Source organism: Pseudophryne corroboree, chromosome 5, assembly GCF_028390025.1.
Source record: "Pseudophryne corroboree isolate aPseCor3 chromosome 5, aPseCor3.hap2, whole genome shotgun sequence".
Taxonomy (NCBI): domain Eukaryota; kingdom Metazoa; phylum Chordata; class Amphibia; order Anura; family Myobatrachidae; genus Pseudophryne; species Pseudophryne corroboree.
The window spans coordinates 177,966,686-177,984,824 of NC_086448.1; the positions used below are offsets into that span (position 1 = coordinate 177,966,686).

The 18,139-nt window shown below is 48.0% G+C and overlaps 1 protein-coding gene across 3 annotated transcripts in view; it reads left to right on the plus strand.

The window, feature by feature from the left end:
- UBE3C (ubiquitin protein ligase E3C) overlaps positions 1 to 18,139 on the plus strand; it is a 418,441-nt gene that overhangs the window by 86,443 nt on the left and 313,859 nt on the right. For all 3 annotated transcript variants that reach the window (XM_063921903.1, XM_063921902.1, XM_063921904.1), the window contains exons 6-7: positions 10,139 to 10,254; positions 16,364 to 16,521. In XM_063921903.1, the coding sequence (XP_063777973.1) occupies positions 10,139 to 10,254; positions 16,364 to 16,521 (274 nt within the window). The remainder of the gene's footprint in view (positions 1 to 10,138; positions 10,255 to 16,363; positions 16,522 to 18,139) is intronic.

The window sequence follows — 18,139 nt, forward strand, 5'->3', positions numbered from 1 at the left end:
GGAGTGGACAACTGGGAAGCAGACTTCCTCAGCAGACACGACCTCCACCCGGGGGAGTGGGGACTTCACCCAGAAGTCTTCCACATGATTGTGAACCGTTGGGAAAAACCAAAGGTGGACATGCTGGCGTCCCGCCTCAACAAAAAACTGGACAGATATTGCGCCAGGTCAAGGGACCCTCAGGCAATAGCTGTGGACGCTCTGGTAACACCGTGGGTGTACCAGTCAGTGTATGTGTTCCCTCCTCTGCCTCTCATACCCAAGGTACTGAGAATCATAAGAAGGAGAGGAGTAAGGACTATACTCGTGGCTCCGGATTGGCCAAGAAGGACTTGATACCCGGAACTTCAAGAGATGCTCACGGAGGACCCGTGGCCTCTACCTCTAAGAAAGGACCTGCTCCAGCAGGGACCCTGTCGGTTCCAAGACTTACCGCGGCTGCGTTTGACGGCATGGCGGTTGAACGCCGGATCCTGAAGGAAAAAGGCATTCCGGATGAAGTCATCCCTACCCTGATCAAAGCCAGGAAGGATGTAACCGTGCAACATTATCACCGTATTTGGCGTAAATATGTTGCGTGGTGTGAGGCCAGGAAGGCCCCTACAGAGGAATTTCAACTGGGTCGTTTCCTGCATTTCCTGCAAACAGGACTGTCTATGGGCCTAAAATTAGGGTCCATTAAGGTTCAAATTTCGGCCCTGTCGATTTTCTTCCAGAAAGAACTGGCTTCAGTTCCTGAAGTTCAGACGTTTGTCAAGGGGGTACTGCATATACAGCCTCCTTTTGTGCCTCCAGTGGCACCTTGGGATCTCAATGTAGTTTTGGGGTTCCTAAAATCACATTGGTTTGAACCACTCACCACTGTGGACTTAAAATATCTCACATGGAAAGTGGTAATGCTGTTAGCCCTGGCGTCAGCCAGGCGTGTCTCAGAATTGGCGGCTTTATCCTATAAAAGCCCTTACCTAATTTTTTATACGGACAGGGCAGAATTGAGGACTCGTCCTCAATTTCTCCCTAAGGTGGTTTCAGCGTTTCACTTGAACCAGCCTAATGTGGTACCTGCGGCTACTAGGGACTTGGAGGACTCCCAAGTTGCTGGACGTAGTCAGGGCCCTGAAAATATATGTTTCCAGGACGGCTGGAGTCAGAAAATCTGACTCGCTGTTTATCCTGTATGCACCCAACAAGCTGGGTGCTCCTGCTTCTAAGCAGACTATTGCTCGTTGGATTTGTAGTACAATTCAGCTTGCACATTCTGTGGCAGGCCTGCCACAGCCAAAATCTGTAAAAGCCCATTCCACAAGGAAAGTGGGCTCATCTTGGGCGGCTGCCCGAGGGGTCTCGGCTTTACAACTTTGCCGAGCAGCTACTTGGTCAGGGGCAAACACGTTTGCTAAATTCTACAAATTTGATACCCTGGCTGAGGAGGACCTGGAGTTCTCTCATTCGGTGCTGCAGAGTCATCCGCACTCTCCCGCCCGTTTGGGAGCTTTGGTATAATCCCCATGGTCCTTACGGAGTTCCCAGCATCCACTAGGACGTCAGAGAAAATAAGAATTTACTTACCGATAATTCTATTTCTCATAGTCCGTAGTGGATGCTGGGCGCCCATCCCAAGTGCGGTTTGTCTGCAATACTTGTACATAGTTATTGTTACAAAAATCGGGTTATTATTGTTGTGAGCCATCTTTTCAGAGGCTCCTCTGTTATCATGCTGTTAACTGGGTTCAGATCACAGGTTGTACGGTGTGATTGGTGTGGCTGGTATGAGTCTTACCCGGGATTCAAAATCCTTCCTTATTGTGTACGCTCGTCCGGGCACAGTATCCTAACTGAGGCTTGGAGGAGGGTCATAGGGGGAGGAGCCAGTGCACACCAGGTAGTCCTAAAGCTTTTACTTTTGTGCCCAGTCTCCTGCGGAGCCGCTATTCCCCATGGTCCTTACGGAGTTCCCAGCATCCACTACGGACTATGAGAAATAGAATTATCGGTAAGTAAATTCTTATTTTTTTCCCTATAAAAAACACTCACAAATTCTGTTTTGGTTTTTTTTCTTTTTAAATTAAGTTTTAAAATTAATTATATATTTAAATATTTTCTAACTAAAAATATATACATGGGGTGTATTGCGCCACCCCCACCCCACCTGGGAAAAAGATAACCTGCCCTATCAAGCCCCACCCCTATTTTGGTAATAGATCCCAGTGTCTTAACCATCACCCTCACCCCGTATTAATGGGCCCCCACTGACTACTGCCCCCATTCCCATGTGTCGCTATACATTCAATGTTTTATTTTCAATATATACACTCCTCCCCCCATTACAAAAAACCTTTGTGGTCAGCAACCCCACCCCCTACCCCAGTGCCAAAATATGACCCCTGTTACTCTCCCCCCATCCCCCACACACACACCCTCACTATTGCAGAGCGTGGGGCATGGGGGACTGGTCATCAGTTCCCCCTGTTACAGCTGATCTTGGCATACAAAGAGATCAGCGTAGATGTGCTGGGGAAGGGAGCTATGTTTTCCTCCCAGCATGTTTAGTTCCGGCGCATGCACCTCAGAATGGTGCTCGCAAGGCATTCTGGGTTAGAGACCGCTGCGTCGCTCAAATGGGGCTGCTGTAGCAGGAGCAATTCCGTTCTGCACTTGTACAGAACGGATTTCCTCCAGTATAGAAGAAGCAGCAGCTGGGCTTGCCGGATGTATGTGATATGACTGTGGTTGTATCACATACATTTGTGCCAGGCAAATGGTTAAGAGATGGTTGGTGCATCAGATTCAGCCATTCTACAAATATTATTTAAGTGAGATTGTTTCAGAGGTGACATCCCTGCTTTTTAGCCTCTGATATGACAACAGCAGGACGATAATATAACCCTGATTTAGATCAGATGAATGAGATGCAGTTTGCATTTGAGGGATTTTTCTACTGGGGTAAGATATTATTCTCGGATAGCGAGGTTAATCTCTCTCCCCCCAAACTCTCCATATAAGGGAACTGTCCTATTCCCCTAGCCGTATTTGTAAATTCTTTTTTTCCTTTTTCTCTGACGTCCTAGTGGATGCTGGGGACTCCGTAAGGACCATGGGGAATAGACGGCTCCGCAGGAGACTGGGCACATCTAAAGAAAGATTTAGGACTATCTGGTGTGCACTGGCTCCTCCCCCTATGACCCTCTTCCAAGCCTCAGTTAGATTTCTGTGCCCGGCTGAGCTGGATGCACACTAGGGGCTCTCCTGAGCTCCTAGGAAGAAAGTGTTTGTTAGGTTTTTTATTTTCAGTGAGACCTGCTGGCAACAGGCTCACTGCATCGAGGGACTAAGGGGAGAAGAAGCGAACCTACCTAAGTGGTGGTAGCTTGGGCTTCTTAGGCTACTGGACACCATTAGCTCCAGAGGGATCGAACACAGGACCCGACCTCGTCGTCCGTTCCCGGAGCCGCGCCGCCGTCCCCCTTACAGAGCCAGAAGCAAGAAGGTGGTCCAGAAAATCGGCGGCTGAAGACTTCGGTCTTCTCCAAGGTAGCGCACAGCACTGCAGCTGTGCGCCATTGCTCCTCATGCACACCACACACTTCGGTCACTGATGGGTGCAGGGCGCTGGGGGGGGGGGCGCCCTGAGCAGCAATACTGACACCTTGGCTGGCAAACTGGCACCATATATAGCCCCAGAGGCTATATAGGTGCTTTTTAACCCCTGCCAGAATCCATAAAAATGTGGGAGAAAGTCCGCGAAAAAGGGGTGGAGCTATCTCCTTCAGCACACTGGCGCCATTTTTCCCTCACAGCTCCGTTGGAGGGAAGCTCCCTGGCTCTCCCCTGCAGTCAATACACTACAGAAAGGGTTAAAAAGAGAGGGGGGGCACAATTTAGGCGCAGTATACAATATATAGGCAGCTATAAGGGAAAACACTCTTATATGTGATATCCCTGTGATATATAGCGCCCTGGTGTGTGCTGGCATACTCTCCCTCTGTCTCCCCAAAGGGCTTTGTGGGGTCCTGTCCTCTGTCAGAGCATTCCCTGTGTGTGTGCTGTGTGTCGGTACGGCTGTGTCGACATGTATGAGGAGGATAATGATGTGGAGGCGGAGCGAATGCCTGTAAATGTGATGTCACCCCCTGCAGGATCGACACCGGTGTGGTTGGACTTATGGAAGGATTACGTGAAAGTGTCAACTCTTTACACAAAAGGTCGACGACACAGAACAGCCGGCTACTCAGCTTGTGCCTGTTCCAGCGTCTCAAATGTCATGGGGGGCTCTAAAAACGCCCGCTACCTCAGATGGCAGAAACAGATGTCGACACGGATACCGACTCCAGTGTCGACGACGATGAGACTAGTGTACCCTCCAAATAGGTCCACCCGTTACATGATTGAGGCAATGAAAAATGTATTACACATTTATGATAATACCCCAGGTACCACATAAAAGGGTATTATGGGGCAGATGTATTAACCTGGAGAAGGCATAAGGAAGTGATAAATGCAAGGTGATACATGCACCAGCCAATCAGCTTCAATATGTAAATTAACAGTTAGGAGCTGATTGGCTGGTGTGTTTATCACCTTGCATTTATCACTGATTTATCACTTCCTTATGCCTTCTCCAGGTTAATACATCTGCCCCATTGTTTGGTGAGAGAAAACTACCAGTAGTTTTTCCTGCATCTGAGAAATTAAATGAGGTGTGTGAGGAAGCGTGGTCTTCCCCCGGTAAGAAATTGATAATTTCTAAACGGTAATTGGCAGCGTACCCTTTCCCGCCAGAGGATAGGTCACGTTGGGAAACACCCCATAGGGTAGATACAGCGCTTACACGCTTATCAGAAAAGGTGGCACTACCGTCTCCGGATACGGCCGCCCTGAAGGAACCTGCTGATAAAAAGCAGGGGGTTACCCTAAAAGATATAGTCACACACTCGGGCATTATATTGCGACCAGCCATTGCTTCGGCATGGATGTGCAGTGCTCCCGCTGCGTGGTCAGATTCCCTGTCGGAAAATTACTATGGATAGGGACAATATTTTGCTGACAATAGAGCATATAAAAGACGTGGTCTTATACATGCGTGATTCACAGAGGGATATTTGCCGGCTGGCATCAAAAATAAGCGCTAGGTCCATTGCCGCCAGACGGGGGTTATGGACTCGGCAATGGTCAGGCGATGCCGACTCGAATCGGCACATGGAAGTTTTGCCCTATAAGGGGGTAAAACTGTTGGGGGATGGTCTTTCAGACCTCGTTTCCACAGCTACTGCTGGGAAATCGACTTTTTTGCCACAGGCTACCCCACAACAAAAGAAAGCACCGTATCATCAAGTACAGTCCTTTCGGCCCCAGAAAAGCAAGAGGGCTAGAGGCTCATCCTTTCTGCCGAGAGGCAAAGGTAGAGGAAAAAGCTGCAGCACACAGCTAGTTCCCAAGAGCAGAAGTCCTCCCTGCGTCCGGTAAGTCCACAGCATAACGCTGAAGCTGCTCAGGCGGACCCGGGTACGGTGGGGGCCCGTCTCAGAAATTTCAGCGCCCAGTGTGCTCTCTCACATGGATCCCTGGGTCCTTCAAGTAGTATCTCAGGGGTACAGGCTGGAGTTCGAGACGTTCTTCCCCCCGCCGTTTCCTAAAATCTGCCTTACCGGCACCTCCCTCTGCCAGGGAGGCGGTGTTGGTGGCTATTCAACACTATAATCACAACAAGTGATTGTCAAGGTGCCCCTCCTTCAGCAAGGAAGGGGTTACTATTCCACAATGGTTGTGGTACCAAAACAGAACGGTTCGGTGAGACCCATCTTAAAATTAAAATACTTGAACTTTTATATCAGAAGATTCAAGTTCGAGATGGAATCGCTCAGGGCGGTTATTACGAGCCTGGACGAGGGGGATTACAGGGTCTCCCTGGACATCAAGGATGCGTACCTGCATGTCCCCATTTACCCTCCTCACCAGGAGTCCCTCAGATGTGTGGTACAGGACTGTCACTATCAGTTCCAGACGCTGCCGTTGGAGTTGTCCACGGCACCGAAGGTCTTTACCAAGGTAATGGCCGAAATGATGATACTCCTTCGCAAGAAGGAAGTTTTTATTATCCCGTACTTGGACGATCTCCTGATAAAGGCGAGGTCCAAAGAACAGTTGGTAGTGGGGGTAGCACTCTCTCGGGAAGTGCTACAACAGCACGACTGGATTCTCAATATTCCAAAGTCACAGCTGGTCCCGACGACACGTCTTCTGTTCCTGGGAATGATTCTGGACACAGACCAGAAAAGAGTGTTTCTTCCAGTGGAAGCACACGAGTCCTGGAAAAAAATGGTAGCTTCGTACGAAGCATAATTCCATTCGGAAGGTTCCACGCAAGGACGTTCCAGTGGGACCTGTGGGACAAATGGTCCGGGTCCCATCTACAGATACAACAGCGGATAACCCTGTCGGCAAGAAACAGGGTGTCGATGCTGTGGTGGCTGCAGAGGGCTCATCTACTAGAGGGCCGCAGATTCGGAATACAGGACTGGGTCCTGGTGACCACGGAGGCCAGCCTTCGGGGCTGGAGTGCAGTCACACAGGGAAGAAATTTCCAAGGAGATTTCGCTTCACATAATTATTCTGGAGCTAAGGGCCATTTACAATGCCCTAAGCCAAGCAAGGCCCCTGCTTCAGAACCAGCCGGTACTGATCCAATCAGACAACATCACGGCGGTCGCCCATGTAAACAGACAGGGCGGCACAAGAAGCAGGATGGCGATGGCAGAAGCCACAAGGATTCTCCGATTGGGGACCTACACCCGGGAGAATGGGGACTTCTTCCAGAAGTTTTCCAAATGCGGGTAAACCGTTGGGAATGACCACGGGTGGACATGATGGCGTCCCGCCTCAACAAAAAGTTGAAAAGATATTGCGCCAGGTCAAGGGACCCTCAGGCGATCGCTGTGGACGCTCTAGTGACACCGTGGGTGTACCAGTCGGTTTATGTGTTTCCTCCTCTACCTCTCATACCCAGGGTACTGAGAATAATAAGAATGCGAGGAGTGAAAACCATACTCGTGGTTCCGGATTGGCAAAGAAGAGCTTGGTACCCGGAACTTCAAGAGATGCGGGCAGAGGACCTTTGGCCTCTGCCGCTCAGACAAGACCTGCTGCAGCAGGGACCCTGTCTGTTCCAAGACTTACCGCGGCTGCGTTTGACGGCATGGCGGTTGAACACCGGATCCTAAAGGAAAAGGGTATTCTGGAGGAAGTCATCCCTACCCTGATCAAAGCCAGGAAGGATGTCACCGCAAGACATTATTACCGCATTTGGCGGAAATATGTTGCTTGGTGTGAGGCCATGAAGGCCCCGAAGGAGGAATTTCAACTGGGTCGATTCCAACACTTCCTGCAAGCAGGGGTGACGTTGGGCCTCAAATTGGGGTCCATCAAGGTCCAGATTTTGGCTCTGTCGATTTTCTTCCAGAAAGAACTGGCTTCACTGCCTGAAGTTCAGACTTTTGTTAAAGGAGTTCTGCATATTCAGCCTCCTTTTGTGCCCCCAGTGGCACCTTGGGATCTCAATGTGGTTTTGGCATTCCTGAAATCACATTGGTTCGAACCACTTAAGACTGTGGAATTAAAATATCTCACGTGGGAAGTGGTCATAAGATGGATAGGGCAGAATTGAGGACTCGTCCTCAGTTTCTCCCGAAGGTGGTCTCAGCTTTTCACTTGAACCAACCTATTGTGGTGCCTGCGGCTACTAGGGACTTGGAGGATTCCAAGTTGCTGGACGTAGTCAGGGCCCTGAAAATTTATGTTTCCAGGACGGCTGGAGTCAGAAAAACTGACTCGCTGTTTATCTTGTATGCACCCAACAAGCTGGGTGCTCCTGCTTCTAAGCAGTCTATTGCGCGCTGGATTTGTAGCAGTAGGATTACCGCAGCCTAAATCAATAAAAGCCCATTCCACAAGGAAGGTGGGCTCATCTTGGGCGGCTGCCCGAGGGGTCTCGGCTTTACAACTTTGCCGAGCAGCTACTTGGTCAGGGGCAAACACGTTTGCTAAATTCTACAAATTTGATTCCCTGGCTGAGGAGGACCTGGAGTTCTCTCATTCGGTGCTGCAGAGTCATCCGCACTCTCCCGCCCGTTTGGGAGCTTTGGTATAATCCCCATGGTCCTTACGGAGTCCCCAGCATCCACTAGGACGTCAGAGAAAATAAGATTTTACTCACCGGTAAATCTATTTCTCGTAGTCCGTAGTGGATGCTGGGCGCCCATCCCAAGTGCGGATTGTCTGCAATACTTGTACATAGTTATTGTTACAAAAATCGGGTTTTGTTGTGAGCCATCTCTTCAGAGGCTCCAATTGTTATCATACTGTTAACCGGGGTTCCTATCACGTGTTATATAGTGTGATTGGTGTGGTTGGTGTGAGTCTTACCCGGGATTCAAAATCCTTCCTTATTGTGTCAGCTCTTCCGGGCACAGTTCCTAACTGAGGCTTGGAGGAGGGTCATAGGGGGAGGAGCCAGTGCACACCAGATAGTCCTAAATCTTTCTTTAGATGTGCCCAGTCTCCTGCGGAGCCGTCTATTCCCCATGGTCCTTACGGAGTCCCCAGCATCCACTACGGACTACGAGAAATAGATTTACCGGTGAGTAAAATCTTATTTTTTTATTTTCCCTGGTTTTTTTTGGGGTGGGGGTGGGGGGGGGGGGTTAAATGTTCTGTTTATTAAAGTCTTAATAATGAAATTACAAAAAGAAAGTAAAGCAGTGAGAGCATTTCACAGTAAGGTCAGATAGACTACGGTGAACACATTTCTAGTCAACCGCAAGTACTAGGGCATCTAAAAATAGTGTGCATGGAAAAGAAAAGAACCCGATGCAAAAATACTGTGTTGTCAGGTTATTTAATAGAGGGAAAAGCTTTAAGTGCTGTTTACTGGGAGAGGGAAAGAGAAGAGAAGAGAAGAGGAAGGAAAACCTAGAGTAAAAGTATGCCAATGAGAAGAGTGTCTCTGCTTCATGATATAGAGTCTCCGTTATGAACAAGAGTCAGTTGATGTGTGAAGATGGCTTGGCCTTGAAGTGATTGGTCCATGGGAACCAGGTAGTGATAAAATGATCAGGGGTGTCATGGAGTGCAGATGTGATGCTCTCCATGCGGTAGACTGACCAGATTGCATTAATCGTAGCTGGTACAGTGAATGAGGAAGGGTCTTTCCAATGAAGAGCATTTTGACATATAGAGGCATTGAGAATGTGTTTGGTAAGTTTATGGACCTGTGGGATGGGACCGGGAAGAAGTGAGTAGAGCGGGGAAGTAGAATGTCGAAGCCTATTACGAACAGGACAAGATCATAGAGACTTTTCCAGTAGGCTTACATTTTGGGGAATGACCAACAAATGTTCTACAAGGTGCCAACTTGGCCACATACTGGCTAGCAGAGGATGCAGGGAAAATGAAAGACAATGGAGTAGGGACCATATACCATCAGTAATGTAGCTTTAAATGGTATGCGGTTAAAATACCACCCATCAGGATCCCGGCGGTCGCAATACCGACACCGTAATCCCAACAGGGGTACTATCTTGCCGCTGGAATACTGCCTAGTTAGGTGATTCTCACTCTGTAGGTGTCCATGACACCCATAGAGGGGGAACAGAACTTGTGGTGAGCGATGCAAGGCACCGCGCCCGTGGCGATCGCAGCGTGGCTAACGCAGCGAGCCCGCAAGGGGCCTCGATATGCTCACCCTGCTGCCGGCATTCTGGCGCCCGGGATGCCGATGTCAGTATAGTGACATTCGGCATCCCGTACGCCGGGATCCCATACCGATCCCCTTTAAAGAACTCTATTAAATTCTAAGTGGTATGGAGCTCTTGGCTAGTTCAAATTTTAATTTGAGCCAATCCTCCGGGTCCAGTGTCTCCCCTGTGTCCCTCTCCCTTGTAAATACTATTAATAATTTAGTGGATTAAAAAATTAACACTAAAACTTCATATAATTAAAGTGTCCAAATTTAATTCTAAGACTCAAAGATATATTCTATATTATAATTGTTATTTGGAGAATAGTTTTAACAGCAATAATATGAATTTGCAGTTTTCAAGTTGGATGACAATGAACGATGAACATAGATATTTTTCTCTTGCAGATCTGGATATGTCACAACCTGATAAAACACAATTCTCAGTTTGTGCACCAGCTGACTGGTCCAGACAGACTCACTTGTCTGTATCAGATCAAGAGACTGTTGGGGTTATGTTGCAGGTAAATAAATCATTTGCTGTGTTTTCTCTCCTTATGTTTTCATATTATTGGGTAGTGCTAAAAATAAGTTGTTACCACATTTACAGTAGCTACTAGTAATTCAATACTCGGAATACTGAGAAAGTAGGTTGTCTGTGTATGATGACTTGTGTAAGAGAACATTTAGCATGTATTCTCTACTAATTTATATAGATACATTTATACAGGTAGTTTAGTACATTTTGTTATGTATAGTACCAAGTGGTTTTTTTTTTTGCTGCCAAAGGAAGACTCATTCTCAGATAAACGTGTACACAATGAGCTACCGTAGGTGTTCTTTTCTCTTTACATCAAGGACCTTGTGTCCCTTTAGTTATGGTGCTACATATTGGAGAATGCCCATTCAGTCAGTCACTGGCACGGCATGCATGGACTTGTAGTTCCTTGACAGCTGGACTGCCACAGGATGTCCACCTGACTCTTAAAATGGGTGGCACCGTTTACTATACTATCTCTGGATTTTTAAAAATATATATCATAGAAAACATTTTTAGACTATACTGGCACATTTACAACAAAACAAAAATGATCAGTTATACAGTAAGTTGATTTTTTTATTTTATTTTTCTTCATTTTTCTTTTCTTTTCATTTTTCTTTTCTCTATCGTCCTAGTGGATGCTGGGGTTCCTGAAAGGACCATGGGGAATAGCGGCTCCGCAGGAGACAGGGCACAAAAAGTAAAGCTTTAGGATCAGGTGGTGTGCACTGGCTCCTCCCCCTATGACCCTCCTCCAAGCCTCAGTTAGGTTTTTGTGCCCGGCCGAGAAGGGTGCAATCTAGGTGGCTCTCCTAAAGAGCTGCTTAGAAAAGTTTAGCTTAGGTTTTTTATTTTACAGTGAGTCCTGCTGGCAACAGGATCACTGCATCGAGGGACTTAGGGGAGAAGAAGTGAACTCACCTGCGTGCAGGATGGATTGGCTTCTTTGGCTACTGGACATTAGCTCCAGAGGGACGATCACAGGTACAGCCTGGATGGTCACCGGAGCCTCGCCGCCGGCCCCCTTGCAGATGCTGAAAAGAGAAGAAGGTCCAGAATCGGCGGCAGAAGACTCCTCAGTCTTCTTAAGGTAGCGCACAGCACTGCAGCTGTGCGCCATTGCTCTCAGCACACTTCACACGGCAGTCACTGAGGGTGCAGGGCGCTGGGGGGGGGCGCCCTGGGCAGCAATGAAAATCCTTTTTTTTGGCAAAAAATACCTCACATATAGCCTCCGGGGCTATATGGAGATATTTAACCCCTGCCAGAATCCATTTTTAAGCGGGAGACGAGCCCGCCGAAAAGGGGGCGGGGCCTATCTCCTCAGCACACAGCGCCATTTCCTCACACAGTTCCGCTGGTCAGGAAGGCTCCCAGGCTCTCCCCTGCACTGCACTACAGTAACAGGGTTAAATCAAGAGAGGGGGGGCAAAATTTGGCGAAATTGTGATTTTATAAAAGCAGCTATAAGGGAGCACTTATTATAAGGCTATCCCTGTAAAATATAGCGCTTTGGTGTGTGCTGGCAAACTCTCCCTCTGTCTCCCCAAGGGGCTAGTGGGGTCCTGTCCTCTATCAGAGCATTCCCTGTGTGTGTGTGCTATATGTCGGTACGTGTGTGTCGACATGTATGAGGACGATGTTGGTGAGGAGGCGGAGCAAATTGCCTGTAATGGTGATGTCACTCTCTAGGGAGTCGACACCGGAATGGATGGCTTATTTATGGAATTACGTGATAATGTCAACACGCTGCAAGGTCGGTTGGCGACATGAGACGGCTGGCAAACAAATTAGTACCTGTCCAGGCGTCTCAAACACCGTCAGGGGCGTTAAAACGTCCTTTTACCTCAGTCGGTCGACAGACACAGACACGGACACTGATTTCAGTGTCGACGGTGAAGAAACAAACGTATTTCCCTTTAGGGCCACACGTTACTTGTTAAGGGCAATGAAGGAGGTGTTACATATTTCTGATACTACAAGTACCACAAAAGAGGGTATTATGTGGGATGTGAAAAAACTACCTGTAGTTTTTCCTGAATCAGATAAATTAAATGAAGTGTGTGATGATGCGTGGGTTCCCCCCGATAGAAAATTATTGGCGGTATACCCTTTCCCGCCAGAAGTTAGGGCGCGGTGGGAAACACCCCTTAGGGTGGATAAGGCGCTCACACGCTTATCTAAACAAGTGGCGGTACCGTCTATAGATAGGGCCGTCCTCAAGGAGCCAGCTGACAGGAGGCTGGAAAATATCATAAAAAGTATATACACACATACTGGTGTTATACTGCGACCAGCGATCGCCTCAGCCTGGATGTGCAGAGCTGGGGTGGCTTGGTCGGATTCCCTGACTAAAAATATTGATACCCTTGACAGGGACAGTATTTTATTGACAATAGAGCATTTAAAGGATGCATTTCTATATATACGAGATGCACAGAGGGATATTTGCACTCTGGCATCAAGAGTAAGTGCGATGTCCATATCTGCCAGAAGATGTTTATGGACACGACAGTGGTCAGGTGATGCAGATTCCAAACGGCACAAAGGTGTATTGCCGTATAAAGGAAGAGGAGTTATTTGGGGTCGGTCCATCGGACCTGGTGGCCACGGCAACTGCTGGAAAATCCACCGTTTTTTACCCTAAGTCACATCTCTGCAGAAAAAGACACCGTCTTTTCAGCCTCAGTCCTTTCGTCCCTATAAGAGTCATATCTGCCCAGGGATAGAGGAAAGGGAAGAAGACTGCAGCAGGCAGCCCATTCCCAGGAACAGAAGCCTTCCACCGCTTCTGCCAAGCTCTCAGCATGACGCTGGGACCGTACAGGACCCCTGGATCCTACAAGTAGTATCCCAGGGGTACAGATTGGAATGTCGAGACGTTTCCCCCTCGCAGGCTCCTGAAGTCTGCTTTACCAAGGTCTCCCTCCGACAAGGAGGCAGTATGGGAAACAATTCACAAGCTGTATTCCCAGCAGGTGATAATCAAATTACCCCTCCTACAACAAGGAAAGGGGTATTATTCCACACTATATTGTGGTACTGAAGCCAGAAGGCTAGGTGAGACCTATTCTAAATCTAAAAAATTTGAACACTTACAAAGGTTCAAATCAAGATGGAGTCACTCAGAGCAGTGATAACGAACCAGGAAGAAGGGGACTATATAGTGTCCCGGGACATCAGGGATGCTTACCTCCATGTCCCAAATTTGCCCTTCTCACTAAGGGTACTTCAGGTTCGTGCTACAGAACTGTCACTATCAGTTTCAGACGCTGCCGTTTGGATTGTCCACGGCACCCCGGGTCTTTACCAAGGTAATGGCCGAAATGATGATTCTTCTTCGAAGAAAAGGCGTCTTAATTATCCCTTACTTGGACGATCTCCTGATAAGGGCAAAGTCCAGGGAACAGTTGGAGGTCAGAGTAGCACTATCTCGGATACTGCTACAACAGCACGGGTGGATTCTAAATATTCCAAAATCGCAGCTGATCCCGACGACACGTCTGCTGTGCCTAGGGATGATTCTGGACACAGTCCAGAAAAAGGTGTTTCTCCCGGAAGAGAAAGCCAGGGAGTTATCCGAGCTAGTCAGGAACCTCCTAAAACCAGGAAAAGTGTCAGTGCATCATTGCACAAGGGTCCTGGTAAAAATGGTGGCTTCCTACGAAGCAATTCCATTCGGCAGATTTCACGCTAGAACTTTTCAGTGGGATCTGCTGGACAAATGGTCCGGATCGCATCTTCAGATGCATCAGCGGATAACCCTATATCCAAGGACAAGGGTGTCTCTCCTGTGGTGGTTACAGAGTGCTCATCTTCTAGAGGGCCGCAGATTCGGCATTCAGGATTGGATGCTGGTGACCACGGAGGCCAGCCCGAGAGGCTGGGGAGCAGTCACACAAGGAAAAAATTTCCAGGGAGTGTGATCAAGTCTGGAGACTTTTCTCCACATAAATATACTGGAGCTAAGGGTAATTTTATAATGCTCTAAGCTTAGCAAGACCTCTGCTTCAAGGTCAGCCGGTATTGATCCAGTGGGAAAAACATCACGGCAGTCGCCCACGTAAACAGACAGGGAGGCACAAGAAGCAGGAGGGCAATGGCAAAAACTGCAAGGACTTTTCGCTGGGCGGAAAATCATGTGATAGCACTGTCAGCAGTGTTTCATTCGGGAATGGAAACTGGGAAGCAGACTTCCTCAGCAGGCACGACCTCCACCCGGGAGAGTGGAAACTTCATCGGGAAGTTTTTCCACATGATTGTGAACAGTTGGGAAATACCAAAGGTGGACATGATGGCGTCCCGTCTGAACAAAAAACGGGACAGGTATTGCGCCAGGTCAAGAGACCCTCAGGCAATAGCTGTGGACGTTCTGGTAACACCGTGGGTGTACCAGTCGGTGTATGTGTTCCCTCCTCTGCTTCTCATACCTAAGGTACTGAGAATTATAAGACGTAGAGGAGTAAGAACTATACTCATGGCTCCGGATTGGCCAAGAAGGACTTGGTACCCGGAACTTCAAGAGATGCTCACAGAGGACTTATGGCCTCTGCCGCTAAGAAGGGACTTGCTTCAGCAAGTACCATGTCTGTTCCAAGACTTACCGCAGCTGCGTTTGACGGCATGGCGGTGGAACGCCGGATCCTAAGGGAAAAAGGCATTCCGGAAGAGGTCATTCCTACCCTGGTCGATTCCTGCATTTCCTGCAAACAGGAGTGTCTATGGGCCTCAAATTGGGGTCCATTAAGGTTCAAATTTCGGCCCTGTCGATTTTCTTCCAGAAAGAATTGGCTTCAGTTCCTGAAGTCCAGAAGTTTGTCAAGGGAGTATTGCATATACAACCCCCTTTTGTGCCTCCAGTGGCACTGTGGGATCTCAACGTAGTTCTGGGATTCCTCAAATCACATTGGTTTAAAACCAGTCAAATCTGTGGATTTGAAGCATCTCACATGAAAAGTGACCATGCTCTTGGCCCTGGCCTGGGCCAGGCGAGTGTCAAATTGGTGTTTTTTTTCTCAAAAAAGCCCATATCTGTTTGTCCATTCGGACAGGGCAGAGCTGCGGACTCGTCCCAAGTTCTCTCCCTAAGGTGGTGTCAGTGTTTCACCTGAACCAGCTTATTGTGGTGCCTTGCGCCTACTAGGGACTTGGAGGACTCCAAGTTGCTAGATGTTGTCAGGGCCCTGAAAATATAGGTTCCAGAACGGCTGGAGTCAGGAAAACTGACTTGCTGTTATCCTGTATGCACCCAACAAACTGGGTGCTCTTGCTTCTAAGCAGACTATTGCTAGTTGGATGTGTAATACAATTCAGCTTGCACATTCTGTGGCAGGCCTGCCACAGCCAAAATATGTAAATGCCCATTCCACAAGGAAGGTGGGCTCATCTTGGGCGGCTGCCCGAGGGGTCTCGGCTTTACAACTTTGCCGAGCGGCTACTTAGTCAGGGGCAAACACGTTTGTAAAATCCTACAAATTTGATACCCTGGCTAAGGAGGACCTGGAGTTCTCTCATTCGGTGCTGCAGAGTCATCCGCACTCTCCCGCCCGTTTGGGAGCTTTGGTATAATCCCCATGGTCCTTTCAGGAACCCCAGCATCCACTAGGACGATAGAGAAAATAAGAATTTACTTACCGATAATTCTATTTCTCGGAGTCCGTAGTGGATGCTGGGCGCCCATCCCAAGTGCGGATTATCTGCAATACTTGTACATAGTTACAAAAATCGGGTTATTATTGTTGTGAGCCATCTTTTCAGAGGCTCCGCTGTTATCATACTGTTAACTGGGTTCAGATCACAGGTTGTACAGTGTGATTGGTGTGGCTGGTATGAGTCTTACCCGGGATTCAAAATCCTTCCTTATTGTGTACGCTCGTTCCGGGCACAGTATCCTAACTGAGGCTTGGAGGAGGGTCATAGGGGGAGGAGCCAGTGCACACCACCTGATCCTAAAGCTTTACTTTTTGTGCCCTGTCTCCTGCGGAGCCGCTATTCCCCATGGTCCTTTCAGGAACCCCAGCATCCACTACGGACTCCGAGAAATAGAATTATCGGTAAGTAAATTCTTATTTTTCTGATTCTGTCCCATGCAGGTTATTACAGCATTGTCATGACGACAGCCTCAATATTGCACTACCTATGCGGATGGTTGAGGTCTTTTCCTCAGAGAACACATATCTGCATGTTCTACCAGATGCCATCAGCGTGGCTTCATTAATTGAACAAATTTTGCACTACATGATTCAAAAAGGTCAGTATGTTTGTCCACTGACCGGTAGGTACAGCTTTAAGAAGAGCTTGCAATGGGAGTTTCAGACATTGAAATATCTGTTGATATAGCCATTCTTGTGCAAGATCACTCTCTAAATGATATTGTTCATGTAATATTTGTCTTATATAGCACATGTAAGATGCCTGAATATTTCTATGCTTTTCTAAAACTAGAATAGGTTTGTTTATTTTATATAAACACAACTGTAATATGTTAAATAAGCAACTGATGGATGGGGGAAAGTGTTTCACAGCAACTCACGAATACATTGCAATTTGTTTTTGCTGCACTGTCCTGGAGTACTCCATAATCCTTTCTACTAGAAGAACGTATCTGTGCCCGATTATACATGTTTGGCAAATGTCTCAGGTTTCTAATTATGAAAATGTTTGTAGGAAAAATGATCGTCTAGTGTATACAATTAGACTCGCATGGGGTTTTGTTCCGCATGCCTCAGGAGGGAAACCAAATTCTTGATAAGTGTTCTTCAAAGCTGCAATCACTGCTGTGGAAACACATAGGTCCATGGCTTTTCGCGGAACCTATGTGTTTCCGTGCGGTATAGGGTAATTTACTCCACAAAAAATGGTTTATAATTGGTTTACCTAAAACTGACCGGGTTGTTATTGCGCTATAAGCACGTTTTTTTTTCAGTGCAGTAAATTACCCCCCATAGTGTAACAGGTGTTGCTCTGTGGTGTTTTCATGGTTATGGAGTGTGTGTGTGTTTCACTATGGATGTAAGTTCCAAAGGGTCAGAACAAATCGAAAACATCCCAAATGTATTGGATTTTCTTTGACCATAGTGTAAGGTAGCAGTATTTCTCTTATGTCCTAGAGGATACTGGGGTTCCATTTAGTACCATGGGGTATAGACGGGTCCACTAGGAGCCATGGGCACTTTAAGAATTTGATAGTGTGGGTTGGCTCCTCCCTCTATGCCCCTCCTACCAGACTCCGTTTACAAAATGTGCCCGGAGGAGCCGGTCATGCTTATGGAAGCTCCTGAAGAGTTTTCTGCATTTATTTTATATGTTTGATATTTTCAGGCAGGGCTGGTTGGCACCAGCCTGCCTGCTTCGTGGGACTTGGGGGTGGGGAAGAGGGGGATGGCCCAACCTCTTGAAGGCTTAATGGTTCCGTTCCCCGCTGACAGGACACTGAGCTTCTGAGGGAACTATTCGCAAGCACCCCCCCCCCCCCCCCCCCCCCACGGCGAGCGTACATTCCCGCAGCACGCCGCCACCCCTAACAGAGCCAGAAGAATGAAGACTGAGTACTAAGCCGGCTTCCCGACTAGCGCGTCGCCGGCCATTATGGCGGCATGAGGGTACGGAGACGCACGGCTTCTAACCGGGGCGGAATACGTCTCCAGACACCGTACACAGCTGCGTCTCAGTACAATGTACACAGTACCCACACTGGCGAAAACAGCCTTAAAACGGTTTTCTCTCCATTTTAAGCAACAGCCAGTATAAAAAAAGCGGGAAGACCGCGCGCCATTGAAGGGGGTGCGACTTCACTATGAGAGGATCCAGCAGCTCACCAGCGCCATTTTTCCTCTGCAGTAGACACGGACTGACAGGGATGCGCAGCT